Below are 27646 nucleotides of genomic sequence, written 5' to 3' on the forward strand. Positions count from 1 at the left end.
GGGAGGGCTGAGAAAATACACTCAGCTGAAAATTGCATTTTTAAGTTTACTTATCTGTTCTAAAAATCTGTTCAAAAATGTGATGACGTCACACAATAGCAGAATGCTAGCCTGCTCCGGCCAACAACGGCCTAACCTGTAAGAAATCAAAAGGACATAAGTACTCGTTCATTTGACTTTTGGCCTATAATCTATATTGAACTTGCGGAATCAACAATAAAATCTATGTTGATTTAACGACAAGCAGGTGAAAGAGACACATTTAGCCGTTTAGCCCCATAGACTCCCATTCATTCTGCACTCGCTCATGATCACCTCCAGTGGAATTCTAATGGAACTGCAACCAAGATGATACACAACGGGGCTCATAGGATCTCCGTTAGACGGGCTCTGTTCATATCATTCAAGTGATTATTGTTAACAGCTGCAACATGCAGGAATCTTGATTGCCGATTGGCTGAAGGTAAGGAGTGGGGTGTATAAGAGATTCCAATTGAGCTTCTTGTCAAACTATCATCAAGTCAGGAGAGTTTAACAGAAGTTGCTGTTATTAGACTGGTGCTGCCTTATTTAACAATGGGCTCCAGATACTGCTTAAGGTGAGCTCTGAAATTAAGTTTTTTTGTGTGTGTGTGTCTGAACCTGTACATCGCTTTACCAAATGGCTGCCTTGCTTTTCTTTCCCAGAGTTCTCTTTGCCTTGTTTCCTGCTTGTGTAACCTGTTTGGGGAATTATGAAGGTAGGCCTAACACACTTCAGATATTTATCTGAAACATTGCAGTCTCATGCTGTTTGTGTACTTTTTATTTGTTTCAACAGGGAGCATGCCAACTGCTAATGTGCAAAAAGCCAGTAGTTTCCCAGTGAATGTCCCTGAGGTGGGAAGTCAGAATGACCCTGCCTACCGTTCTGCCCATGGAAGTTATATTTCTCATAAAGGGAGATTAGTTCCAGGCTCAAATATAAAATCTTGTCAGACTCCAGTTGAAAGAAACAATCAAGAAAATATGGTTGACTTTAATCCTTCCGCTTCTGTTCCAAAATATGACTTGTCAGGTTTTGGACAACCCTCTGTTCATTATGGCTCTCGTACAGCAACTGATGCCTTCAAAAATGTCCAGCCTAGTGGCCGACTTGCTTCTACTTCATATCAGGGTGGGTCCACCTTAATGAGAACTCAACCTCAGCTCTTAAAACCCTGGAATACTGGAACATCTGGATCTCAGCATGGTTTATCTAAGTGGAGACAAAGTACTAACAAAGTCCAGACAGCCAGTAGCAGTTATGGCCCATTCCAGAGGGGAACACCTTTGTATTCAAGTATAAATCCAAGAAAACTCTCTGGTAGTGAAGTCAAGTCTTCAGTTGTTAGCTTGGGGCCAATCTTTATAGCTCAGGATAGAGGAAGTGCTCAAGGTCATGATGACCCCTATCAGGCCAGTCAGACCTCTACAGCTTTGACTGCCAGTAATCAGGGCAAGTCATGGAATGAACCTCTTCACTACTCAATGAGAGGCCCTGAGCTGAGAAAACCTTCCCAAAATACCTGTAGAGACCATGTTGATCGATCTTCAATTAGCAGCTCTGGTGAGGTACTTCGAAACAAGTTACCACCTCACTCCAAATTCCAGCAGACCTACAATTTCAATGGTCAGCCTAGTCAAAACTACAATCCCACGTACCCCTCTCAAAGTTGGGCTCAACATAACGTGGCAAAGTCCTCGATTGCCAGTTCTGGAGCTATCAGGATAATGCAGGGTCCTACAAATGTTCAAAGTACTCCAGAATCCAATAAACCCAAAGTTAACCCTAGCTTTTCCTTCTCTTCTGTGAGTGGGACATCACACAAACCAAACTCTAGGCTTTCAAAGCCTTCTAGAAGTGAATTTGGATTCAGTGCCTCTAACCCCAATATTGCTGGAGCTAATAAGATCAATACAGTCCATGTTCGCCCTAATAAACCACCCACAAGCAGCTTTGGTACTTCTCAGAACCGAGGGGCTTCTGGTGGTGTTTGTAGGGGTTCTTTCCAAAGTTCCCCTCCATGTTCTGTGGGCCAGAGGCAAGGTCAAAATGTACACACACCTATTGGTTCATCTCCTCAATATTTTGGTTCCAAAGAAGTCAAGAGCCAATTCACTGCATCTCAAGGAAATCCAGATTACGCTCGGCATATGAATGCCCCTCCACGTGAGTTTGGCCAAGGTCCCGTCCGACGGATTCTTCCTGTACTTCCCAGCAACTACAGACAAGGTTTGCTCAAGTGCACCGCAGTCATAATCTCAAATGATTTTCAGTCATAAAATATTTTTCCTTCTGCCACAGCTCAACAAAACCAGCCTCAAGTTAACAGGCTTGATCCCACCGCTCCTAAATGTGAGGGGACCCAAAACAGCCCTGCGGGTCTTGGTCAACAGGGCAGGATGTGAACCCCTCCATCTAGAGGCAGTTCTTTACATCTGCCATAAAGTGAGTACAATTGCTCTGTTTTGGTGTTTACCACACTGTTAGACCTTACCAGGTTTTTTACAGTAAAATACTGGCAACACTGTTGTAAAAATGCACTAAAACTAATATTTTTTTTAGTTAACTCGTTTTAGTGCATTTTTACAGTAAATTACTGGCAACAGTGTTGTAAAAATGCACTAAAACTAATAAGTTGTATTTTTTTTTTTTTAGTTAACTTGAGTTTTAGTGCATTTTTACAGTAAATTACTGGCAACGGTGTTGTAAAAATGCACTAAAACTAATAAGTTGTACTTTTTTTTTTTAGTTAACTTGAGTTTTAGTGTATTTTTACAGTAAATTACTGGCAACAGTGTTGCCAGTATTTTACTGTAAAAAACCTGGTAAGGTCTAACAGTGCAGGAAGTGATCTGCACTCTGCAAGCAATACTGTAGTCCAAAAGTGATATAGTTATTTCAGCATTAACAGCATCCCAGCAATCTGTCTTTACTTCATGTAGTGGGCAATTGTAATTCAGGATGTTTGTGGCTATGTTCAGATTCAGAATGTGATTGTGGTTCACTTCATACATGCAGTGTACTATGACCACTATTTTATTATTGTTGTGAAACTGAATAATGCGATTATTTCAAACTGCTGAATGCTACATTTTCAAAACTTTACAGATGGACTTCACAATTCAGTCACGATTTCAATTTAGTCCAGTTGTATGTGAAATTTCACATCTCAATACCACAGCAATATTGATGAAATATAATGTGAAACATGATGTAATAATACTTTTTGGCAGCTGTAGTAGGTCATTGGGGTATTCGATGTGTCTCCTGTAGAAAATGCCCACAGCATTGATATTTATTTTTTAAATAGCATACTTTTCATTGTTCACTAATGGTTTTTCAATTTCTTGCAGTCTTGATTAGGTGTGTGTTGGGGAGACTGTCAGTCATCATGCTCTGGTCTCTGCAAGGACTATAGGATGCTCTGACTGATCCAGTGCGTTGCTGTTCAGTGATCATAGAAACTGTGGACACAAGAAACTGTCTTGGCAATTTATGACTCTTGATTCACCACCTGTGAGGACTGTACATTTCATATTAAAGACTTTAAACCCACAGTCCGTTTAATGCTGTGTTATTATTTGTTTAAATGTGACTTCACAAATGAATAGGCATGTTTGGAGTTCCTTATGCCTAGTCAGAGACTGAGACCAGCTGCTTGTAGCTATTACACTAAACGGAAGAAATTGGTTTGTTTTTGTTTGATTACAGCATCATCAGTAGCTGTTGAATACCGCAGAAATGCCAGTGAGTAAAGAGTTTGGTATGGTAAAATTGGCTGTAGATCGAGCAGCAGCTCCACTGTAGAGGAGCATTGACGCCATCTGTTGGTTTAAAAAATCTCAGCGGTGCGTTTATTTACCTCAGTAAAATGTAGATTAATAATCCAATTCAAAATTCCTCGAGGGTTAAAACTTTGGCTTGTTTAAATATAGGCCTACGTGTACACGTTTTTTTATTAAATCTAATTTACAGTCAATGAAACAATGGGTTAGACTCTTCAAGTGACGTCACTAGTGTCCATGTCCTGATGTACCTGTAGAATCAGGTAGTCTGCGAGATCTGCGTGTTTATTGAAGCAGGTAAGACGAGCATCCCGGTCAAATTATTCTCCTTTTACTCTTTTTAATGACAGTTTGAGGCCAATTGAATGAAAACCGGCTAAATATTTGTGGACTAATAGTGAATTTAAATCGAGTAACGTTAACCTTTTTGAGCTCTCCGGACTTCCGGAAGAATCGCCTCAGACTTCGACATTTCCCCCATATGGTGTGAGTAAACGAACAGTTTGTAGTTTTAATGTTACTCAAGATGTCCTGATGTTGTACACCCTGTTTTACATAGTAGGTTTGCTAGTTAAAATCTCGTATCGTTCATTTGAATTAATTTTGAAAGATAAATGCGGTATGTTTGTTTAGGGACATTGCGAACTTTGTATCTTTTCGGAATCTGTAAATAATCAATGGCGGCCTAGATAGCCTATATTATTGGATGTAATATGACTCTGCTTCACAAAGATTTAATTGTCTATTCTGCTGTGATTTAATTTGTATTACATTTAAGTTGGAAATAAGTATGTTTTCAATTTAACTTAGACTAAGGCTGCTTTTAAAAGTTGAATTGTTCCAGAAGTAGAACAAAAATTAGTAGTCTACAACAAAATATAGATATTTTTAACTTTCAAAAGGCTTTATGTGACAACAAGAACATTTGGATTCTATGTGTTGATGGTGTAGGTGAACGTTTTGCTTTCGCTATCTTATTAACAATGACAACAGCAAACACATACAGTTTTTAAACTGGTTTGTTTACATATCTAAAGGAAATTTGGGACAGTGTGTGCTTCAGTTTTGCTACCGAGACTGATGGTGTAATGTAAAACTCTCTTCCCTCTCCCAGTTTTCTGTTTTTGTTTTTTTTAACAGACCCTGAGGCCACAGTCCAGCATCAGGTAACTGCAAAAGCAGCCAGCAGAGGACGGTCTGGGCCGAGTGTGGTCCCTATGGAGAGCACCCCGTCCTGGACCAGTGGTCCCATAGATGAAGGGCCATACCGAGAACGATCTGTCGACCCCGTGGAGGTTGAGATCCAGCAAATTGGAGTGAGGCACAAAGTCAACAAGGACGCTAATGGAAATACGACTGGGCCGGAGACGGTAAGCTTTCTCCCTGCCAAAGAAGAGCCCGTTTCGGGGACGTGTGTGTGCGGACCTTGTGCGTCCGTGGTGAGCTGCAGGAAGCTTTTTTGTAGCGTGTTGACTTGTGGATTGTACCGTGTATGTCGGCGCTTGCCTTGTCTCATTTCGAGCACAGCTCCTAACGCACCGGTGGAGATCGTGTCAAGTCCTCCACAGGTTGAGAATGGCTTCTACCCCGACGTCTGTATTGGTGGTGTCAAGGTGGACACATCCGTCATTGAAGAGGATGAGGAGTGTGTGTCGTTTTCCACTTCGAAATTAGAGATGGACAGTCCAGTCTACTTCAGTAGCTTACAGGACGATGACTTTATCAATGGCAACGAGACAGAAGACGTGGACACGCTCATCACCCGGAAGCTTATGGAGGTCTTCTCCGAGTTTGAGATCAACGAGCTGGCCAAGTGCACCTCGGACTCCATGTTCCTGCGGCGTTCCCGGGAGATCAGTCAACTGATCTCGGATATCGTGCAGGAACACAACATGGAGGAGAAGGAGGCCGAGTGCAGGCTCGTGCGAGAGATTGTTCGCATCAGCACGCGCAAGAGTAAGAAGAAGCCGCAAATTCGTCCGCAGGAGCTGCAGCGGGACAGTGGGAATGACACCTGGAACAGCAAAAAGAACAGCCAAAAGAGCAGCTTCAATTCCATGAGTGATGGAAGTGAGTGCAAACAACATTTCTCTTTCTTTTGCTCAATGTCTAGTCCTGAAATATATGGCGTCTCATTCGGCCTCTTGCAAATTTTAAAGTCATCATGACAGTGTTGGGTAAGTTACTCTAAAAAAGTAATTAATTACTAGTTACTAATTACCTCTTCAACAGTGTAATTAGATTACTGTACTAATTACTCTCTCTAAAAAGTATTTAATTACTTTTAATTACTAATTACTTTCAAAATCCCATATTTTAATTCCTTCAAATAAATACTATAAAATAGCATGAATTATCCTTAAACAGACCAAGGTGGAGAAGGTTACATTATAAAAACATACTTTTTAACATTAGACAATATATTTTGATGTTTTATGTCTGATCTCATGACATTTCACACTTTTTTCATACATATTTTACAATAATTCATACGAATTTGTACGAGTGCGATTTAGACACCTCATAAAATGCATATGAATCGCTGTGAGATCGGATTGATCTATACACAGTATTTACATCTGTAATTAAATTACAGATTAATGAAGAGTAATCAATTACTTTACATTTTCAAGGGAAAAGTAATTAAATTACAGTAACTAGTTACTTAGTAATTAGTTACACCCAACACTGATTATAAATGATTTGTCCATGCACATGACATCATTATGTATTTTTTTTATTGTTAATGTGCCCTCATGATCTTTAATCGAAATAATAATGAACCAGTTCCAAAATTTTTTCATATCCGAGAAGCTTCATTTATCACAATTGGGAAGAAAAGATTATCGCAGCTTCCGTTTCATGCCGACTAAACTATTTTATTCTCTGTTTAGAGTTGCAGATTTCCACGGAGAGGTCCGATGACATAGAAGCCAGGAAGTTACGCAACAACAGTAACCAGTGTGAGTAGTGAATTTGATTTTATGAACTGACACAAAAACCTGATTACGGCAATGCAAAAATATCTCTAGAATGTATTTCACCCCAAAATCAATCTTAAAGATATTAAAATAATACAGTTCTGTACTGTAATACAGTACTGTTCAAAAGTTGTTGCTTTGTTTTTGTTTTTATAGATATTAATGCATTTACTTGGCAAGGATGCATTAAATTAATAAGTGAAGACGTTTATAATGTTACAAAAGCTTTTCTAAAAAAAATATCACTGTGTTTTCACAAAAATATTGACTGTTTTCAACATTGATAATAATAGAATTTGTTTCTTGAGCAGCAAATCATCATATTAGAGTGATTTCTGAAGGATCATGTGAAACTTCAAGATTCAAGTGAAAATTCAGTTTTGCCATCACAGGAATAAATTTCATTGTTAAATATATTCACATAAATTGTAATGATATTTCACAATATTACTGTTTATATTATCAAATAAATGCATCAACTTAAATTAAAAACATTTGTATAAAATCTTTAAGCAACCCTAAACTTTTGAACATTAGTGTACAATGTTAATAATGTATTTTACAGTAATGTTAATATTTAATTTATTTATTATTATTTTAGTATTAAAATAATACTGCAGTGCGAAAAATCTATGTTTTTTTTCCTTCTTTCTTTCTTTTGATTTTGGGGAGCTATGTGACCTGGTCTTTCATGAGACTCACCCACAGTTTGTTTTGCATAAAACTAAGCAAAGACCTTGGCTTAACCTCATGCTAATTTAGTTAGCTAGCAGCGCTGTCGTGTGTTAGCGTATCTGTGCTGTGAGCCTCTCCCTGCCTGAATTAAAGGCTGTTGAGTGCCCGAATCCGCTCTGGGAGAAGGAGAGGGGTGTGTGCTGAGAGAGTTTGAGGGGTTTGTGATGTAACCCACCACATTGTCACAAACAATGCTCTCTTGTCTGGAAGCCATCTGATCGGTTACACTCCTCTGAATTTGAATGTCTCTCTTTTCCTCATCAGTGGTTGTTTACTCTTCCCTCTCACTTTGCTTGATGTTGTTTTCATGCTCTACATTGTTGGCAAGCAATAGCTGGATTGTTTTGCCTTTATGGCATTATATAAACATTTGTGGGAACATGAAGTTGAGAATATAATAACTTTCAGCATGTCGTTCTTAGAGCACACATTTATTACTTCAGAATGGCCATGTCATAGTTTATCATTTGTAGTTTATCGTTCACCAGACACTTATAATCACATAATCACATCCCCCCTCAAAATATAAACTACTTGTTTTTGTTTTGTTCTTTTAAGGTTATGTAAATATCCTCCTTACTTGTGAAATGAGATGCAAATGCAATGAGATGTTTGTTCACAGGCTGTGGGTTTTCGGTCAAGTGAACCTTTCAGTACACTTTACCAATTTTTTTAAAGGGGTTTTTATTACGGAAATAATCCACTTAAAGGGATAGTTCACTTTGAAATTATTTTTTGATATGTTTTATCTTACCTCAAGGGCATCCAAGATGTAGGTGTCTTTGTTTCCATAGTATTTTTATATTTTTAGATCAAACCGTTCGTGTCTGTCAGTCATATAATGGAGGTCTATGGTCACCACCTCAAAGAGCAGCACAGAGAAGTCCAAATTACACATGATTTAATGACTCGTAAATGCAAGTACACATTGATGGCCTAAGACACGAAACGAGCGGTTTGTGTGAGAAAACCAACAGTATTTATATTGTTTTTCCCTTAAAATATCAAAATTGAAAATACTGTGGAAACAAAGACACTACATCTTGGATGCCCTTGAGGTAAGATAAAACATCAAAAAATTAATTTCAAAGTGAACTGTCCCTTTAAAGAAAGAATATGCATAAGTGTGAACAATGTTTTTGGTGCTCCATCCTTCAACTATCTCTAGTAAAAACACATTATATTGTGAAAGAGTTGTTTATAAAATAAACAAATTAATAAAACAATATGCAGAGCAGTGGCTGAGAGACACAGCTGGAACACCCAAAAATGAAAATTCTGTCATTATTTACTTTCTCTTATGTCATTTCCAAACCTGTAAGGCCTTCATTCATTTTCAGAAACAAAATTAAGAAATTTTTGATGAAATTAGACAGCAACGTCATAGTAAAGACATCGTTAAAATAGTTTGTTCCCCCAATGAAGTGGATGTTTCGGGTTTGTAAAGTTATAGTATTCTTTTAGGGTAGATTGGACACTTTTTAATTTTAAAAGATCAATGAAAATTGTATTTCTCGAATCCCATAAAGAAACTTGATCAAATTGCATGTTTATTTGCTTTAATTTGAATCTCTCTCTTTTCCCAAACAGCATTTTCTCGGAGTTTCCAGGAAACTGGTGTGCCGATCACATCGGACAGTCCCTTACTACCCAGCGGCATACGGGCGTGAGAGTTTTCCTTCAGATCATACATCTTTTTTTATTTCCAAATGTCCTTAAACTTTGAATATTTCATCTCTTTGAAAAATGTGTCCTCTGGCTTGGAGTCAGTGGATGATTTTAGAAGTAGACCCCTGAAAATTGTGATTTCATGGGCAGTTAACATATCTGAAGAGGTAGTTGTATTTATGCTTCTACGTCACATTTTTGTTCTTTGGACTCTTGTGATGGATATGTGAAGTATCTTAATGTTGCTGTCCAGCAAACACATTTAGCTTGACTTCCTGAGAATGAAGAATGGAAAACAATGTGACCTCTTTATAGCCAATAGATGGGCATATACTGTGTAAATTCAAATTCAAATTAGCTTTATTGGCATGAATGTGTAAAATAGCACAATATTGCCAAAGCAAACTGTAGCATGATTTAACTCTGCCTTTTAAAAAGTTACTTCATTCAAAGATTCAGTCATAATTTATTCACCCTCATGCCAGTTTTCCTTCTTACTTGAAACGCATCAAAAAGCAATGGCGTTGATGATACACATACAAGAAAAAAGTACTTTTGAAGACTTGTAATATAGGGAACGAGTCATGATGAGTCCCCAAAGATTGGCCTGAATATCCTTAAAAATGTCACCTTTCATGGTGCACTGAAAGGATGTGCAGCAACATGAGGGTTAATAAATAAAGACTTTTTTTTTAAATTAGGGCTGTGCAAAAATTAATTGCAATTAATCACATCCAAAATAAAAGTCTGTGTTTACATAATATATTTGTGTATGCTGTATATAATTATTTTGTATATATATATATAAATTCACACACATGCATGTATATATTTAAGAAAATGTGTTATTCATATATAAAATATTTATATAATATAGATTATGTATGTGTGTATATATATATATATATATATATATATATATATACAGAATTTAAGTGCAAATAATTCTTAAATATATACATGCATGCATAGGTATTTATATATACAAAATAATTATATACAACACACACAAATATATAATATAAAAACACAGACTTTTATTTTGGATAAGATTAATCGCAATTAATTTTTGCACAGCCCTATTTTAAATATAAAAATAGTGAACTATTGCTTATTTGTTAAGATGAGGAATGTATTAGTCAAATGTTGGCTCTTCAGTGAAGGTTTGACTATGTGAAGATTATTTAAATGTACAAAGAAAGTATATATGCACTTCACTTGCCATATGCGAAGTCTAGGATAGCATTTAATTGGTTACTTGTTTAAATTCAATGTATATCTTAATGTGAATGTGAATGTCATTGTTGCAAGAGTTATTTTTAGGAAAAATCAATCTCTTATGTAAGATCCTTAGAGTTGCTTTAGTGATAATCATTTTTTTAAATCTTTGTTGCTTGGTAAACATGGATTTTATAAGATATGTATTTAATGGGTTATAGGATGCTTGTTTTGCTAAAAAAAAAAAATTGGTAAAAATTGTACGCTAGCTAAATTAAAATATTTGCTTGTGCCTTCAGTGAAGACAGCTGACATCATCAGAATTGAGAAAATGCACTGTGTTCAACACAGAAATCATTCACACCTTACTGTAATGCATGTTAAGTATGCAAATAAAAATAAATCTCTTATACATGCCGGAAATATGTCAACGTGCTGTTTATAGGACACAGTGTCACATTCAGTTTGGAAATGCTCCAGTTAAGCTGCTATACAGCACGCTACGTACACCGAAACCATAAAACCCCCAGAGAATTACAGGAAATTGTAAAGCAGAAAGTGATATTTACTTAAGGAGAAAGGGCAGAGGAATAGTGAGTCAACAAAAACTTGCATTTGGCATACATTGCATATTCACTCAGTCACTTTTTTTTATTTATTTTTTATTTATTAGACTTAGACTTATGGCAAGGCAGGAAACACGCTTGCCTGTGATCAATTGGATTAGTATTCATGAACCCTTCAGGCACTAAGTTAAACGTTTTAAAGGGGTTTACCGCAAGACAATGCATATTTGAACTATCAGTCAGTGTGACGGAAGATTTGTTTTAATACGTCATCCACCTTGTTTGGTGTTTATCCAAGAATTTACCGTAAGATGCACAGCCAGCTGCGAGATACACTGTTGTAGTATTTACAAAGGCATTATAACCCTAAAACTGTATTCTGGGCAAAATAGTTTTGATTTATTTTTTAAAAATACTCCCCTTGATCTGAGCGCTACAAGACTTGGCTACTTTTCCTAAGTTTGCCTCCTGAACACACTTTTTTTTTTTTTGACTCAATTCTACAATGTTAAGTGGGTGAAAAACAAACTCCTTAATCTTGTATTTGGGTCAAAAATGGGCACCCATAGAAATGAATGGGGGAAAACTGTAATTTAGAGCATCCTAAAATAAGACACCAGGTGACAGCAAAGTCACTTCATCTTTAGCTTTAGCTTTAGGAATGATATTTTAATGCAGTTAATAAAATAAAACAGAAAAATAAGCATAATTTACATAGAAAATATGGTACTTTTTGAAGTAAACAAATTCAAAAATACCCCCGAAATAAAAAAAAACACCATAAATGGATAGACGAAACTTTATCGAAGACAGTGATATAACATGTATAATAAATAAAAGTCCTCTGTGCCCACATTTGTCCACAATTACAGGATTAAGGGCTATAAAGCGAATACGGTTTGAGGGCTACTAATATATTTTTCATCACGACGTTTGTGCCTTTGTTTTGTGCACTACTCATTGGTAGCCTATAAATCTGTGTCTATAACCCTCTTGCTCACAAAAATCCATTCACTTTCTTGACTCTTAAGCTCGTTCAAGCGGCCCATAAACCACAGCCACAAGACCTTCAATAACCCTGAGGTCCGTGTGGGTTACAGATCTGCCTGTATAGACCACAGTCTTGGTTATGTGGTTGTAATTAAATTATGTCTTATGTGAAACAAGCACAAAGTCAATCATTTATAAATGATTGTGTTTGATTCTGTCTGCGATTGGCTCAATATCAAATAAGTCCAGGCGTGATTAGTTATGATCTTTTTGCTTGGACTTATTTCCTTATAACACCGGGTGTATTTGCCCTGAATACTTTCGCTGCTGTATCAGTTTAACATCAATCCACCCTTGTTTAACGAAGCCGCCTCCAGGGGTTTTTGGAGTCTGACAGGGGAAAACAGGGTCATTTGAGTGTTTGTCAAACGTACTTATATCCAGGATGTTCCTGTTGATGTTTTATGACTCATCTATGGTTTAGCCACCATCGAAACTACTGAAGCTTGTCATACCTGATAGTGCCAGTACAATACTGAGACTTCATGCTTTTTGTGTGTATTTATACACATATCTGAGAAAAGTTATTTACATGAAAAATATAAGTAATTAACATTTTAATTAGTTGAATTAAGGTGTGTTTGTGCAGTACTATAAGCCTGAATATATGATTTATGTCTCCTCATATAAAACGGAGCTCTGCAAACAAATGCAACAGGTTTGACAAGCTCTTGTCATGGATGGGGAATAACAACACTTCCTTCATATTGGTGCTAAATAGAGAAGAGTTGCTGCACATTTTCCAAAGCCAAAGGCCTGTTCACGCTAACCGGGTACAGTTTCAACATGTCATTTATCTCTAATCAGAAAGAAGATAGAGTGATGACACTCACACTTCACATGGAGGACCAGAGCCGAAACCATAAGGCCAAAACACAATCAAAACAATGTTCTGCAAGACTCATGCAGTTGACTATATTAACCGCTAGAGGGCCAAAAGTTACAGTGCAGCTTTAAATAACAAAGTGCATTTCATCTCAAACTTACGGTGTCCGTAAAACACATAGACAGTAAAAGAAACAAGTCTGAACAAAATGGGACAGCTAATGAGCCGATATTATACACAATTATGAAAGTGGCTCACGTGCAAACATATTGTCTCATCCAGTTACTTTAGAAGCTGTTTACAGGTGGTCCAACATTCAGGTGATTTATGGAAAATAGGATATTTTCCACTTGTGAAATGGTATTTACCAGTGTGTTGCGTTCAAGTGCATTTGTAGTCGTAATGTGGTAAAAAGATGGAGATCCAGACCTGTTATTTAACTAAAACTGATCAAGAAAATGATTTATCAAAACTCAAAAGGTAAATAATATGACATTCCTTTTTAGCAAAGCTTTTGATACCCTTTAGATGTTATTTTTTCTTTAGTTTTTTTTCTTTTTTTCCCCTCTCTTTTTAAAGAACTGTTTATCTTTTATTGTTTTTAACCTGTAGCACTTTGAGATCCTTGGATGAAAAGTGCGTTATAAATAAAACGTATTATTATTATATTATTATAATATGTCTGTATATTTTACCATTCTCGCAGTGCTCTCCGCCATTTTGAAATGGTCAAAGGTTATCTCATCTCGGCAACACGTCCATCAAAATATTCTACTAACTAGTTTCCAACATTGGAAATGTGTTCATGTGCATTTCCACGTCGGCTTTTGGTATTTATTTACCATAATTGCCATAGCACATGAACGCACCTATCCTCTGTCAAAATCAGAGATAGACCCATGTATAAAATAAATGTTGACACCCCAAATTTTAGATAGCTTCTGAAATTTAACAATTCTCGATTCCATATAATACCACAGCTAAAACTATTAACATTAATTTCAAAGATTATTAAAAACAAGTAAACAGTTATTAATTTAAAAAAACAACAACAAATAATTAAATAATAATTATGAAATAATCAGGTAGCCCTATCAGTATTTTTTAGAAACCAAAAGTCTAGTTCTTGTGTTATCGTGTGCAATCTCAAAACTGTATGTATTATTCTTCTATTAGTGGTCTCTAGAAAGTTCTGACTGCGATATAAAGGTCCTCGGGCCTCATCTTTAGGAGCTGCCCTGCCTCACCCGCTACAGCTTTCGACACTGTCATCTAATTGGTTTGCGCGTTTGTCCTTCAAGTGTTTGTGATCTGATTGGTCCTAAACATAATGTGGGCGGTCCTTGTATCTAGGAAGTCTAGGAAACACACCGGTGTTCGCGTGGTTTTTAGCATCACACATCAAACTGTAGTTCTTTAATCTTCTATCTCTAGTAAATAGTAAAATGGGCGATGATGAGGAGAAATTCGACGGGATGTTGCTCGCTATGGCGCAGCAGCATGAAGGAGGAGTGCAGGAGGTAATATGAATATGTCAACACATGATGCAGCTGTATGCTAGCAGCCGAGCTAACTGATGCACGATGACTGGCTCTTATAAAAAAGACATCTGTATAAACATTAGTTAAAGAGTATTTGGCTGCTATTAGTGTTGGCTTGGCAAGCAGCACATTGTTTATACATGCACTAATTATATAGGGTTGTATAGAATGTTGTAATATGTAAAGAACATGTTTTAGTTTTAAAACCTAGTCAGATACTAGACTGTCTTTAAGTGTAAATGTCCCAGGATGTCAAAATGCTGTCTAGTTAGGCAGTTCACTAGGTTTTGAAACCATTACATATCAAAAAGGACTGTGTGAAGGTGTTATTTTGGCATATATCTTATAAGAATTACCATTAAACCCATTAAACCTGATGTTCTATGATATGCTATTCCAGTAAACATTAGTGGCTTGTAGTCTTTCTAGTTGAGTATCACTTCTTTGTCTTCTCATTTCTTCTTCATTGTTTTTGTTGACAGCTGGTGAACACATTCTTCAGTTTTCTGAGGAGGAAAACTGATTTCTTTTCGGGAGGAGAGCCTGGAGCCCCAGAGAAGGTCTCTTGACTGTCAGTTGTACTAACTAAGATTTATCTGAAGTCATGTCTGCTATATTTATATTTGAGAATCATTGGCTGTGTCTTTTTGCACCTTAAAATCAGCCAATCACAGCAGTGGCCATTACGCTGAATCCCTTCAAACAGAGCGTTCAAATCAGGCTAGGAAAAATGCCTTTTATTTATAAATTATGACTATTTTTGATCTAAAAAAAACATACTAGCATTTTAAAGGCAACCCAGGAAACATAAAATAACCCCATGTCAGGGGATCTTTAGGAATCGATCGGATGGTTGTGCTTGGTTTGCTATTGCTGTGATCTAATGTGAGTCTGTGCTGAAAAACACGTCATCAGAGAAGAGATGTCATTGCCGGAGGGAAAGGAAGTGATTAAAGATTACGAGGACACATGAATTATTTTAAAAATAATGATTTACACGACTAAGGGCCAGATTTACTTAACCACAAATTAGTGTGAGAGCGCAATTCTGCCATTATATATTTATGTGTGTGTGTAATATATACAAATTGTTTTTTATACTTGTTGAATTTGGATATTTTTATTATTTTTATTTATTTATTTTTTTTGGCATAAGATTAAATTTGATGTTATTCACATTTTTTTATTATAATAAGAAACCAATGCCATCTTTATATAACTTTTTGTTTAATGATGAACAAATGCTGATTGTACTTTTATATTTTGGCTTTCTTTTCACTTGTCCTATAGCTGGTTAAAGAGGTGTTTGCTCATCACAATCAGCTCGCCCTCAAAGTTCAGAAAGACAAACAGTCCAGACAAGAGAAAGAGAAGAAAGAGAAGGCTGACCGAGCTGCCAGACTGAAGGAAGAGGAGAAACAGAAGAAACCGGTTGCAGAGGAGCCGAGAATCAAAGAACTCACTGATGAGGAGGCCGAGAGACTCCAGTCACAATTAAATCAAGTGAGAGCCTTTTTAAACCATTAAAACTCTTTTATGCCCTGTTTATATGCTTAATGTTCTGGTGGTGGGGTGCTGATGGCGCAGTGGATAAGACACATGCCTTTGGTGTGAGAGACCCAGGTTCGAATCCACTGTGAGACACCAATGTGTCCCAACAGGGGGGTCGCGGCCCACAAGGGGGCCTCAGAGAGCTCTGTGGGGGGTCGCGGCATATTTTGAAGGTTTGAGCAATGAGCATTAAATAAAAGTCCTTAACTTTTTTTTTGTTCAAAATTTACAAAATGTATATAATGAGTGAGTTCATCATGAATCCATTTTCCAATCTGTGTTTTTGTCTTATCCTGAACCACTATGGTACACCTATAATAAGTGTTTACATTGGGACTATTTTACACTGGTTCAGATCGCTACGGAGTACTACAGTACCTGCTTGACTCGTCATAGACGTACACGGAGAGAAGTAGTTCCGGCTACACCGTTCTTTCCGAAAGACGCATTATTCTGTTAATAAATGCAAGTTTATTATCGCTCGCTATTGTGCCAAAAGCGTAAAAATAAAGCCTCACATTGATAAAGCCTCACAGATAACATGCAAGTATTGAGGCCCCAGATAACAGTCATTTAATAGCAGATATTCTTTTTTTTTAACCTAAACACCAGTGTGAATATTTTTAGTTTTGCATTTCAAATAAGGCCAATTAATAGGCTTCTCCTAGGCTTACTGATGGTTCTCCTAAGGGCCTACTGATGTTTTAGTCATTGTATTTTCAATATTATAGGCTTTTATTTGTGCATAAACATGCCGTTTGTTTGAAAAAAAAAAAACATTTTGTTATCCTTGCTGCAAGCTTACAATAGCGATAATTTCATTAACCCTCCTCTTATCCTTGGGGTCAATTTGACCCCATTCAATGTTTAACGTCTGTAAAAACATAATTTATTTTTTATTTTTTTGCTTCAAATTGAATGACTTTTCCTAATTTAATGGGGACAACTCTGTAAACATAAAATTAACCTGCTAATATTTTTTTCAAAGTCCTGTACAAATTTTGTAGCATCGGTGTTCCTTGGGGTCAATTTGACCCCAGGCTCTTTTAGTTGTATAATAAAACAGAAGAAATATTAAAATTTCACACACATTTGTTTTGGGTTGTTATATTGAGGTCATTATAACATGTTATAATTTGAATTTATAATGTTCATTGTAATTTTACATATTCAATGTCATTTTCAAAAAACGTCCCTCTGTTTTAGGGCTCTAACCAAACATAACCATATCTGTAATATTGCGAGAACTACTAGTAGTTCACATGACATGTGACATAATTCTCAAGATAACTAATAATTCTTTCCTGTGCATTGGGGAGGGGAAAACATCATTTTTGTGAGAAATTTGATGTTTCCCATGCCATGGGGGAGGAGAAAACATAATTTTTGTGAGATTGACCCCAAACATAACTCGTGTTACTATCCTTGATAAAATAAATAGTTTTTCTTTCCAAATGTCATAGATTGCATAAATCTATACTAAGAAACATTATAAAACAAATAAAACCCCAGATGTATTTATACTTTTCCAATTTTAGGTCAAATCAGTAAGATTTTATGTTGATTTGTAAATTTGTCCATAGTCGTGCAATGGGTATTCTGGATGTATAAGGGGTTAGGTGGGGTTAGGTGGGGTGGGGAGGGGGGTGGTGGGTGGATGTCAACTTAAAACGTTACTTAAGTAATCAACAAAGACATACATTAACTGAAACAAACCTTTGTAAAAAAAATAAACATATTGTGGAGGTTTAAATTACTGGGGTCAAATTGACCCCAGAGGGTAAAAAGTGTTATCAGATTTGAGGATAACAGGAGGGTTAAATGTGAAGGGGGGGCCTTAAAATATTTTCTTGGGAAAAAGGGGGTCACAGACAAAAAAAGGTTGGGAACCACTGCTCTAGAGGCATGCGACCTCGGACGCATATAGCAATTGTGATTAAAGCGTCAGCTAAAATAAATAATATATATTTTTTTTAATACTGTTTGGCCTGCTTTCATAGATGGGGCTTAGATTAAGACAGGATTAGGTCTTAGTTCAATTAGGGCATTTAGTACCTTTTATGAATGTGCCTTAGAAAAAAAACAGTGCTAGTGTGCATCTAGAGTCAAAACAATGGCACTTACATTAGTTAAAACAGATCAAATATTTTAGTTTGGGCCTAGCTGTGAAACCTTATCTAATACCAAATATGCTTAAACCAAATACTTTTACAACGGATCACCCAAAAATAAAAATTCTGTCCACATTTTCTCCCAATCTATAAGACTGGTTAATCTTCTAAAACAAAAATCAAGGTATTTATAAGGAAACTTGTTTAGAAGATTAATGGGTTTGAGAGTGATTAGCATTTTTGAAGTAGCCCTTTAAAGGATTAGTTCACCTTAAAATGAAAATGCCCTAACAATTTACTCGCCCCAATGCCATCCAAGATATCCATGTCTTTCTTTCCTCAGTGGAAGAGAAAATACACTTTTTGAGGAAAATACTGAATTTTTGCGTTTTTATTTTTTTTAAGCCCGTGTGTTTAAATCTCATCGAACACTTGTAGCTAAAAAGTATATATATATAATTTATTTTAATGATTTTTTGTGTGTGTGTGTAGAAAATGACGTTTTGCTAGATAAGACCCTATTCCTCAGATGCGATTGTGCACAGCCGGTTGTGAGACCTTTAACCTTTGAAACTGCATTGATTTGGACTTTGATGAACATTGATGTCCATTGTAGTCCATTAAATTCAGAAATGTTTTCCTCAAACTTATTTTCTCTTTCTCTGAGAAAAGAAAGACATGGATATCTTGGATGGCATTGGGGTGATTTATTTTGAGGTTTGAGGTTTGAGCTAATCCTTTAACACCATGTAAGCATCAAACGTGAGTAACTTTCACCATTTCTCAGACACAACATGAAGAAAAGAAAGATTCTGGAGTAGCCGAGAAAACAGATGCCGAAACATCAGAGAAAGCAAAAGGGGTAAGTATTAAATATACTAGTGAAAACTGAAGTGATGTAGTTTTGAGCAGCTCTTCATAAATGTCTAATGCTCACTTTGTGTGTGTGTGTGTGTGTGTCAGTCGGACTCAGAAGGAGAAGAAGATGAAAAGGACAAAGGCAAGATAAAGCCCAATGCTGGAAATGGAGCCGACCTTTCAAACTACCGGTGGACTCAGACCCTGTCTGAAGTGGATGTGAGTTGAACAGAGTCAGTCAGTCAATCAGAGAGTTTTTTTTGCAAGTCTGTTAACTGTACACTAGTGTTGCTAGACTAAAACTAGAATTAAAACAGGCCGCCAAAAACAACACTACTGTACACTAGGGCTGGGGGCTTCTCGATATTAATCGATTCTCATTTTTACGAACCGATATCGATTCTTAAATCTCAAGAATCGATTAGTCATCCTGTTTCATTTGAATGAATGGATCATTGTGTCGCAATAATCTTCGTTTGTTACTATTGATATGAAACAAAGTCTCAATTTTCAAATTACGTCCATTTTCTTTAGAAAGTCAAAAACATAAATAGCGTTTTGTCGCTGTGGCGTGAGATCGCTCTGGAGAAGCAGCAGCGCTGATCTCTCTTCCGGCTTAATAATACCAGTTAAACATGAACGAGCATCTGAAAGTGTGTTAAAGATAGAGTACAACTTATCCAAATCCGGATCATGTCACATTGATTCGCTCAATCAGCGTTTTTTAACCGTGGAAAGACGTCAGTTAAACAGCTTATAATCAATGTATCGTCATATTTACCTCAGAAAACCCACATAAACTCGTTAGTCAGCTAGAGAAAATAACTCTAGAGAGGAGCATTTTGATAAATATATACACCATATTACATGTGCATTATAATCTTAATGTTCTTCAATATTTAATGCATATTTGATTAAATCTGGCAAGTTTTTATGACAGCCACCATTTAAATGTTTATATTTCATATAATCTTATTATTATAAAAATAAATAAAAGTGTAATTTAAGTGTTTGTATAGCTACAAAACACCTTCATATTAGGCTAATGAAGCCTATAGGCTACAACTAGACTCCCATAGTTTACAGCATTAGTTAAGAGATTTGATTCCCTTGAGAAAATTTGCCATTTATTGCAACTGATATCCAAAATAATCAATATTGAATCGAGATCGAATTGCAAGCTTGTGAATCGAAATCGAATCGAATTGTGAAATTTGTGTCAATACCCAGCCCTACTGCACACAATTCCTTAGCCATGCCGCTCCCTTCTTTTATAATTCCAGATGGGAAACACTGCACTAAATAATGTTAAATAAACAGATTACAAAAATATCAGATTTTACATGAAGCATGGTAACATTTTCAATTAAGGTAATGAGAATGAATCTTTGCAAAAAATAATGTCTTGCATGAAAAAAGACCCTAATATCTGAACTCTCGCAGCTGGTTGTGCCCTTCGATGTGAACTTCCGTCTGAAGGGCAAGGATGTGGTCGTGGACATACAGCGGCGTTCCCTGAAGGTCGGCTTGAAGGGTCACCCGCCTGTGATTGACGGACAGCTGTGCAACGATGTGAAAGTGGAGGAGAGCTCTTGGCTCATAGAGGATGGGAAAGTGGTCACCATCCATTTTGAGAAGGTTTGGATGAGAGCATTTGTTTTAGTTTGTGATTGGCCCGGATGATTAATGACGCACGTTGATTCCAGATAAACAAAATGGAGTGGTGGGGCAGGTTGGTGGCCACAGACCCTGAAATCAACACCAAGAAGATTTGCCCAGAGAACTCCAAGGTAAGAGGAAACTACTGTATGTCCTTTGTTTGTTTGTTTTTTTCATCAAGGGCTGATTTCAAACAGCATGTCCAAGCTTGAAGTAGTCTAATAAATATTAAATTATTACAAGACAAAATGATGAATCCCACGCTGTGTTTTTAAATGGGATCTGTTCAGCTGTCGGATTTGGACGGTGAGACGCGCAGTATGGTGGAGAAGATGATGTATGATCAGAGGCAGAAGTCCATGGGGCTGCCCACCTCTGAAGAGCAGAAGAAGCAGGATATCCTGAAGAAGTAAGAATACTAAGTCATGTGGTGCTACCAGAAATAAATAAATAAATAAAACTGGAATAATGTCAGTGAGAAACCCTCATGATTCTCTCTTTAAAGGGATACCCCACTTTTTTTGGAAACCTTTTTTCCACTTCCACTTTTTTTGGAAATAGGCTCATTTTAAAACTCCCCCTGAGTTAGGCTCCATTTACTTTAAAAACAGAGACCTTTTGCTTCTACGGAGGCGTATTGCATTCACTTGAAGAAAAAAAAATCTACTCTGTTTTTCTGAATTAACAAGTTAATTTTTCATGAGAAAAAAGTTTTTGCTCTGTTTTTCTGAATTAATGAGTTAATTTTTCATGAGAAAAAAAAAATATTTTGCTCTGTTTTTCTGAATTAATGAGTTATTTTTCATGGATTTTTTTTTTTGCTCTGTTTTTCTGAATTAACGAGTTAATTCAGAAAAACAGAGCAAAAACTTTTTTTCTCACGAAAAATTAACTCATTAATTCAGAAAAACAGAGAAAAAAATATTTTCTCATGAAAAATTAACTCATTAATTCAGAAAAACAGAGCAAAAAAAAAATTCTCATGAAAAATTAACTCATTAATTTAGAAAAACAGAGAAAAAAATATTTTCTCATGAAAAATTAACTCATTAATTCAGAAAAACAGAGCAAAAAAAAAAATTCTCATGAAAAATTTACTCATTAATTCAGAAAAACAGAAAAACTTTTTTTCTCATGAAAAATTAACTCATTAATTCAGAAAAACAGAGCAAAAAAAAATTTCTCATGAAAAATTAACTCGTTAATTCAGAAAAACAGAGCAAAAAAATTTTTTTTCTCATGAAAAATTAACTCATTAATTCTGAAAAACAGAGCAATTTTTTTTTCTCATGAAAAATTAACTCATTAATTCAGAAAAACAGGGTAGATTTTTTTTCTTCAAGTGAATGCAATATGCCTCCGTACGTTTGGACCTCCCGTCCAGACCAAGCGTGCCGCACAAGCCCTCAAAAGTGAAGCCAAAACGTCTCGATCGCCCCCCTGTGGCCGGTCCTAGTATAGCTCATAACCCCCGCCTCCCCATGTTATTCAATGGGACGCGAGACCAACTAAACAATTAAATTACACTTCACATATCCTTTTTCCACAGATAGTTTCTGTCATTTACTGTAGTTTCTATCACGTTGATGTAATTTCAAGTGTTCGTTTTTTAAAATAAGTTTGTTTTTAGTTAGTTATGTGATGATAAAATAACGGCGCTCTGACATCATGATTGACATGTTCTCAGTCAGTAGGCGTGTTTCCATTACAGATTTGCGCAAAACTTTTACGATATTTCCAAATGTCGATAAAAAACTATTGCGAAATGACGGTGTTTCCATTAACCAATCTTTTTTTAATCTCGCGATAAGTTGGTTTATATATATGAAATAACTGGCTTTTAAAAATAAAAATCTGCCTGACTCTATGGGAATTTAACATAGGGGTGCCCTGACTTATGCACCCTGTATTTTAAGGAAAAATATTTATTTATTTATGATACATTATTCATTCACAAAGAAAATTGGTGTCCTTAAAGGTTGGAGTTTTCCTCATTTTTCTAATTAAGGCATTAAGATCAATATCCAAAAGATGATTTTTTATTCCTCTTTTTAGGCAACTTTAGCATGGGGGCCAAAACGTATTCACATCACTGTATATATATATATATATAACCTCAAACCTTTTGAACGGTCATGTAAATAAATCTGTTCTGTGTGTTTCTCTTCTGAATGCATGAATTTTCTTCTCTCTGCAGGTTTATGTCTCAGCATCCTGAGATGGACTTCTCTAAAGCCAAGTTCAGCTGAGAGCCGTTTTCGCTGCATGAACCTCTGAATGATCATCACTGTACATGTGACCCAAGTTTACCCTCCTTTTCTGCTCACCTGTTCAGTTACGTGAGTTTGTTTTGGGGTGTACGAGTGTTCAACTAACAATTTCCATGTTGTGATGAGGGATGTATCGTACATCGTGTCTTGCTTCTTTGTCTTTTTGTTTTTTAAATAAATCAGTTGAAACCTTGCCTGTTTGTGTAACTTTAACTCTTAAAGTCTCTTAAAACGATTATGTTGATTGTCACGGTTTTATAAATGTAAAGTCACATACAGACTGCTGGTTATAGCGGCACACTTTGTCCAGTGGTAACCTGGAATAAGATTGTGGTTTAGAGTTAATGTATAATGATAACTTTTTAAATAGTGAATCTGAATAGTTAATCAAGTGTTATTGATGAAAACCTTTATAAAGACATTTTTATACAAGTTGACTGGCAAATTTAACACTACATTTTTTTAAATTACAAACTAGAGAGAAAAGTCAAGTGCTTTGCTGAAATATAGAAAAAAAACAGTACAGTTTGTTCTGTACATTTCTGAATATTTAGTATATTTATTCTAACTAAACATTTTAAAACATTTTATTTATAAATCTCCTGATCTACTGTCCTGTTAGATAAAACAGTATGTCATGGGCTGTATTCACAGTACTCATAAAATAGTAAAAGGTACCCGGATGACCTACTTCCAGCGAGATTCTGAAATCTACGTAGTCCAATGGACACTTTACTATCCCATGAGGCCATGGGAGAGGATTTGTGAATCACACGACGAATTCACACTTGTGGATCTCACTACATTTTGCCCACTCTTTTATGAGTACTGTAATATTCGTACATACTTCTTTTGTCACATACTGTTTTTCATGTAGTATGCAATGTCATGGTGCAGACACAAGGGGTCAGTGTTTGCAAATGTTTGTTGAGTCAGGTTTAACCATAAAACCGTATTCTGGACAAATGTGGGCAAAGTTTTGATTTATTTTTTAAAAATACTCCTCTTGATCTGAGCGGTACAAGACTTGGCTACTTTTCCTAAGTTTGCCTCCTGAACACACACACTTTTTTTGACTCAATTCTACAATGTTAAGAGGGTGAAAAACAAACTCCTTAATCTTGTATTTGGGTCAAAAATGGGCACCCATAGAAATGAATGGGAAAAACTGTAATTTAGAGCATTCTAAAATAAGCCAAAATAAGACACCAGGTGACGGCAAAGTCACTTCATCTTTAGGTTTCAGCTCTAAGAACTTATTGGAATGATATTTTAATGTAGTTAAAAAAATAAAACATAAAAAAGCATGATTTACATAGAAAATATGGTACTTTTTTGAAGTAAATAAATTCAAAAATCCCCCCAAAATAACACAATAAATGGAAAGACAAAACTTTATGGAAGACAGTGATATAACATTTATAATAAATAAAAATTAGGATCACACCTGAGCACTCTGTGCCCACATTTGTCCACGATTACAGGATTAAACGCTATAAAGTGAAAACGCTTCGAGGGCTGTTTTTGTTTTACGAGCTGCAAATTGTTTTTCCTCTCCTGGCCATCAGGTGGCGGCAATGTGTAGGGTGAGTTAAAAACGTGATGGTTCCTCTCGTTTGAATTATTGTTACCACTAAAACATATACTTACTACAGTTGTTACTGCTGTAAAGTAAATATATTTTTATACATTTCATTATTACTGCACTGTAATGAGAACTGTTGAAACTGAGAACAGTTGGGTCATTCATTTGTGGTTGCAAGTGGTGTCCCTCTACTTTACAACAGTTGAAATGAACTTTAAATACCAATAAATTATAAAATATTTTCATTTTTGTATTCTGTAGGATAAACACAATTTGTGCACTATTAATAGATACTTTTTAGTTTTAAAACACATATTTAATTGAGTTTGAGAGATTGCAGTTATAACAAAATATGTATGTTCCCACCATTTCTCAGAAAGATATCATGGAATTTAATTACAACAATATAACATTTTTAACAAGAAAAAGTGGTTAAATTATGAATGTAGTTTTTATATAACATGTACAATTTTATTAAATTGTTTTTAAAAATACATATTTTGTAATATTCTCAAAAAAAAGTAGTGTTCCCTAATTTAAAAAAAAAAAAATTTTAATTGAATTTCAAGAATTACAATTACAGTCAGGGGTACATTGAATAAACTAAATAAAAAAAACATGAAAAGACAAACAAAGCAGTGACAAACTTATGTTAAACAAAAATGTGAAAATGTTTACATACACATTTTACATAATTTTTCAAACCCAGTATTGTTTTTAGGTATTGTTGAATTTCTGCTCTTAAAATTAAAAACAAAGGCTTGTTTCCTCCATATTTACATTTATGGATACTAAATTTAGCTAACAGAAGAAGAAGATGTCTGTGGTGTTACATCAATGGATGTCACCCCTTTAAGAAAAGGGGGAAGTCTGTTTGGACTACTTCCTGTGTGTAAAGGTCATTGCAGGTGCTGGTTGATTATGGTGAGTACATTCTTTTTTATTAATTTTCTTAAAGTTAGCTAAATTCGTGACAATTTCACGTTATTAGTATCTGTGGTGTTATGTTGATAACTTGCAGATTTTACATATTTTAATCAAAAAATTTGATAAATGCATACTTATTAATATTTATAGAATGTCCTCTGATCTTGAAATCATCATGATGGCTGCCTCCATTTTAGAAAAGTCTGGATTTATGCTAATTTGTCTGTGGTGTTACTGTTTTTCACCACAGATATAGTAACTCCACAGACAAGATACCAATAATGTTGTATATTTAATACAACACACAGGACATCCGTTTTTGTGTGCAGTTTTTATTAATTTAATTTCAATCATGTATTTCAAATATCCATTTCATTTAGAGCAAAAAAAACCGATTAGATCGTCCTCTCTGACATCCTGGCTATCACACAGAAGTTATTCCTCACCCAGGCTTGATTGTATATTTTGTATCACTGCTAATGGTTTGGAGCCGAGTGTGCAGTTTGTTAACAACTCTCTTGGACATCGTGCGACTGTCTATAGCTTTAGTGGCGGCCTTCATCATGATGGTGAGAGTGTCGGTGACCATCTTACTCGTGCCTGTCAGTAGCATTAGCTCGTGCAAACTAGCAAGTGTTTGTTGTATGTGAAATGGCACATATGTTTCCGAAATCTTAATAGTAACTTTGCCTCTTGTAGGCAATTTCACAGCTTAGTCGTCAAAATGGTAGACAAACATTTGATGATGTTTAGCAAAAGCACAACATTGTTATTTACTTATTTATTTTGAAGCAGACCAATCATTTAGTGAACTAGGCCTACAGAGACAGTTTTGAAAAACTTAAAACCATTTTTTATTATTATCTTTTGTCCATAAACTGATTTATTATAGTTTTCGCTTTATTTTTATTGTATCGGGAAAAAACTGCTTTCACTTTTTAATAACGTATCATAATGTATCTTTACAGCTTTTATGTTGTAAAGTGCCTTTCATTGTTAATTCATGTTTGATAATACATTCACAAAATGTACATTTTTACAGCGTGACACTTATATAAACAAAATATTTTTAAAAAATATATCGTCATGCTTTAAAGAAAGTAGTTGGCCTATACGCTTATTTCGATGTGTTGACTTGTATAAAACACATGTAAAGTAGGCCTACTTGATTATAATTTTAACTGTAGTGTATTATTCGATTTAAAGTTAATATATTTTAAATGTACATTATTGCAAAATATATTACATAAATTCCAACTCGTTTATCAAAATGAACAAATCTTTCTTCGTGTCATTTGGTTAATTCAATGAACGAAATGCATGAGTTGACTTTGGAAAAGATTCGTTCATTTTGATGTACGAGTTCGAACAGGAGAGTCACGAATGCGCATCACAGTGCATTTGAGCTTATAAAACTTAAACTTTGTTATTTATTTATTAAATGAGTGATCGTTTCGCTTGATAAGACCCTTATTCATCGTCTGGTGTCGTTTAAAACACTTTGAACAGTTTGCAGTTTGGACCTTGAACCGTTTGGACCCCATTGAAGTCCATTATATGGAGAAAAATCCTGGAATGTTTTCATCTAAAACCTTATTTTCTTTTCGACCAAACGGTTCAAAGTCCAAAAGACACTTTCAGTGCAAACTGTTCAAAGGACTTTAAACGACACCAGACGATGAATAAGGGTCTTATCTAGGACCCTTCGAGTCATGACTCAAAAAGATTCGTTCATTTTGATGAACGAGTTCGAACAGGAGAGTCATGAACGCGCATCACAGAACAGAGCAAGGCGAGCATTCGAGCTTATATAACTTAAACTTTACATTTATTTATTAAATGAGCGATCGTTTCGCTTGATAAGACCCTTATTCATCGTCTGGAGTCGTTTAAAGCCCTTTGAAGCCGCACTGAAACTCTCATTTTGACCTTGAAACCGTTTGGACCCCATTGAAGTCCATTATATGGAGATAAATGCTGGAATGTTTTCATCAAAAACCTTATTTTCTTTTCAACTGAAGAAAGAAAGACGTAGACATCTTGGATGACATGGGGCCGAGTAAATTATCAGCAAATTTAAGTGAACTCCTTTAATCTCAGTCCAGGAGGATTGACAGAGAAATCTGATTTGTGATTTTGAGAAAAGAGGTAAAGCTAGGCCACCTTCTGCATGATGCAGCTGTAATGTTTTCTCCCAGAGCGCTCCGTCTCTGTCGGCGGGTGTAGTGTTGAGATTCGGGGCCGAGGTTGCTCAGCTGACAGCTATGTCTCACCCAGGTACGAGAATTTC

General features: G+C 35.7%; 3 protein-coding genes across 5 annotated transcripts; all 3 read left to right on the forward strand.

Annotated features, from left to right (window-relative positions):
• The first annotated feature begins 495 nt into the window (after nucleotides 1-495).
• On the forward strand, nucleotides 496-3582 carry LOC120485370 (uncharacterized). Its single transcript, XM_039681129.2, has 5 exons — nucleotides 496-599; nucleotides 688-740; nucleotides 821-2254; nucleotides 2327-2470; nucleotides 3379-3582. Exons 1-4 carry the CDS (start codon nucleotides 577-579, stop codon nucleotides 2428-2430), a joined length of 1614 nt encoding a protein of 537 aa, XP_039537063.2. The 5' UTR covers nucleotides 496-576; the 3' UTR covers nucleotides 2431-2470; nucleotides 3379-3582.
• Nucleotides 3583-4020: 438 nt separating this feature from the next.
• Nucleotides 4021-10829, forward strand: kdf1b (keratinocyte differentiation factor 1b). Of its 3 annotated transcripts, none has more exons than XM_039681130.2 (4): nucleotides 4021-4107; nucleotides 4951-5880; nucleotides 6705-6773; nucleotides 9117-10829. In XM_039681130.2, the coding sequence occupies exons 2-4, from the start codon at nucleotides 5028-5030 to the stop codon at nucleotides 9194-9196; spliced, it is 1002 nt and encodes a 333-aa protein (XP_039537064.2). In that variant the 5' UTR covers nucleotides 4021-4107; nucleotides 4951-5027; the 3' UTR covers nucleotides 9197-10829. The 3 variants fall into 3 exon arrangements, with proteins under 3 accessions (XP_039537064.2, XP_039537065.2, XP_039537066.2); XM_039681131.2 differs by having other exon boundaries at nucleotides 4042-4107; nucleotides 4925-5880; XM_039681132.2 differs by lacking the exon at nucleotides 4021-4107 and adding an exon at nucleotides 4124-4296.
• Nucleotides 10830-14182: 3353 nt separating this feature from the next.
• On the forward strand, nucleotides 14183-23038 carry nudc (nudC nuclear distribution protein). Its single transcript, XM_039681199.2, has 9 exons — nucleotides 14183-14374; nucleotides 14878-14955; nucleotides 15686-15898; nucleotides 18845-18919; nucleotides 19021-19134; nucleotides 20359-20553; nucleotides 20622-20705; nucleotides 20865-20983; nucleotides 22772-23038. Exons 1-9 carry the CDS (start codon nucleotides 14300-14302, stop codon nucleotides 22821-22823), a joined length of 1005 nt encoding a protein of 334 aa, XP_039537133.2. The 5' UTR covers nucleotides 14183-14299; the 3' UTR covers nucleotides 22824-23038.
• The last annotated feature ends 4608 nt before the right edge of the window (nucleotides 23039-27646 follow it).

The sequence above is a fragment of the Pimephales promelas genome, chromosome 18 (assembly GCF_988280905.1).
Source record: "Pimephales promelas chromosome 18, fPimPro1.hap1.1, whole genome shotgun sequence".
NCBI classification, from domain to species: Eukaryota; Metazoa; Chordata; class Actinopteri; order Cypriniformes; family Leuciscidae; genus Pimephales; species Pimephales promelas.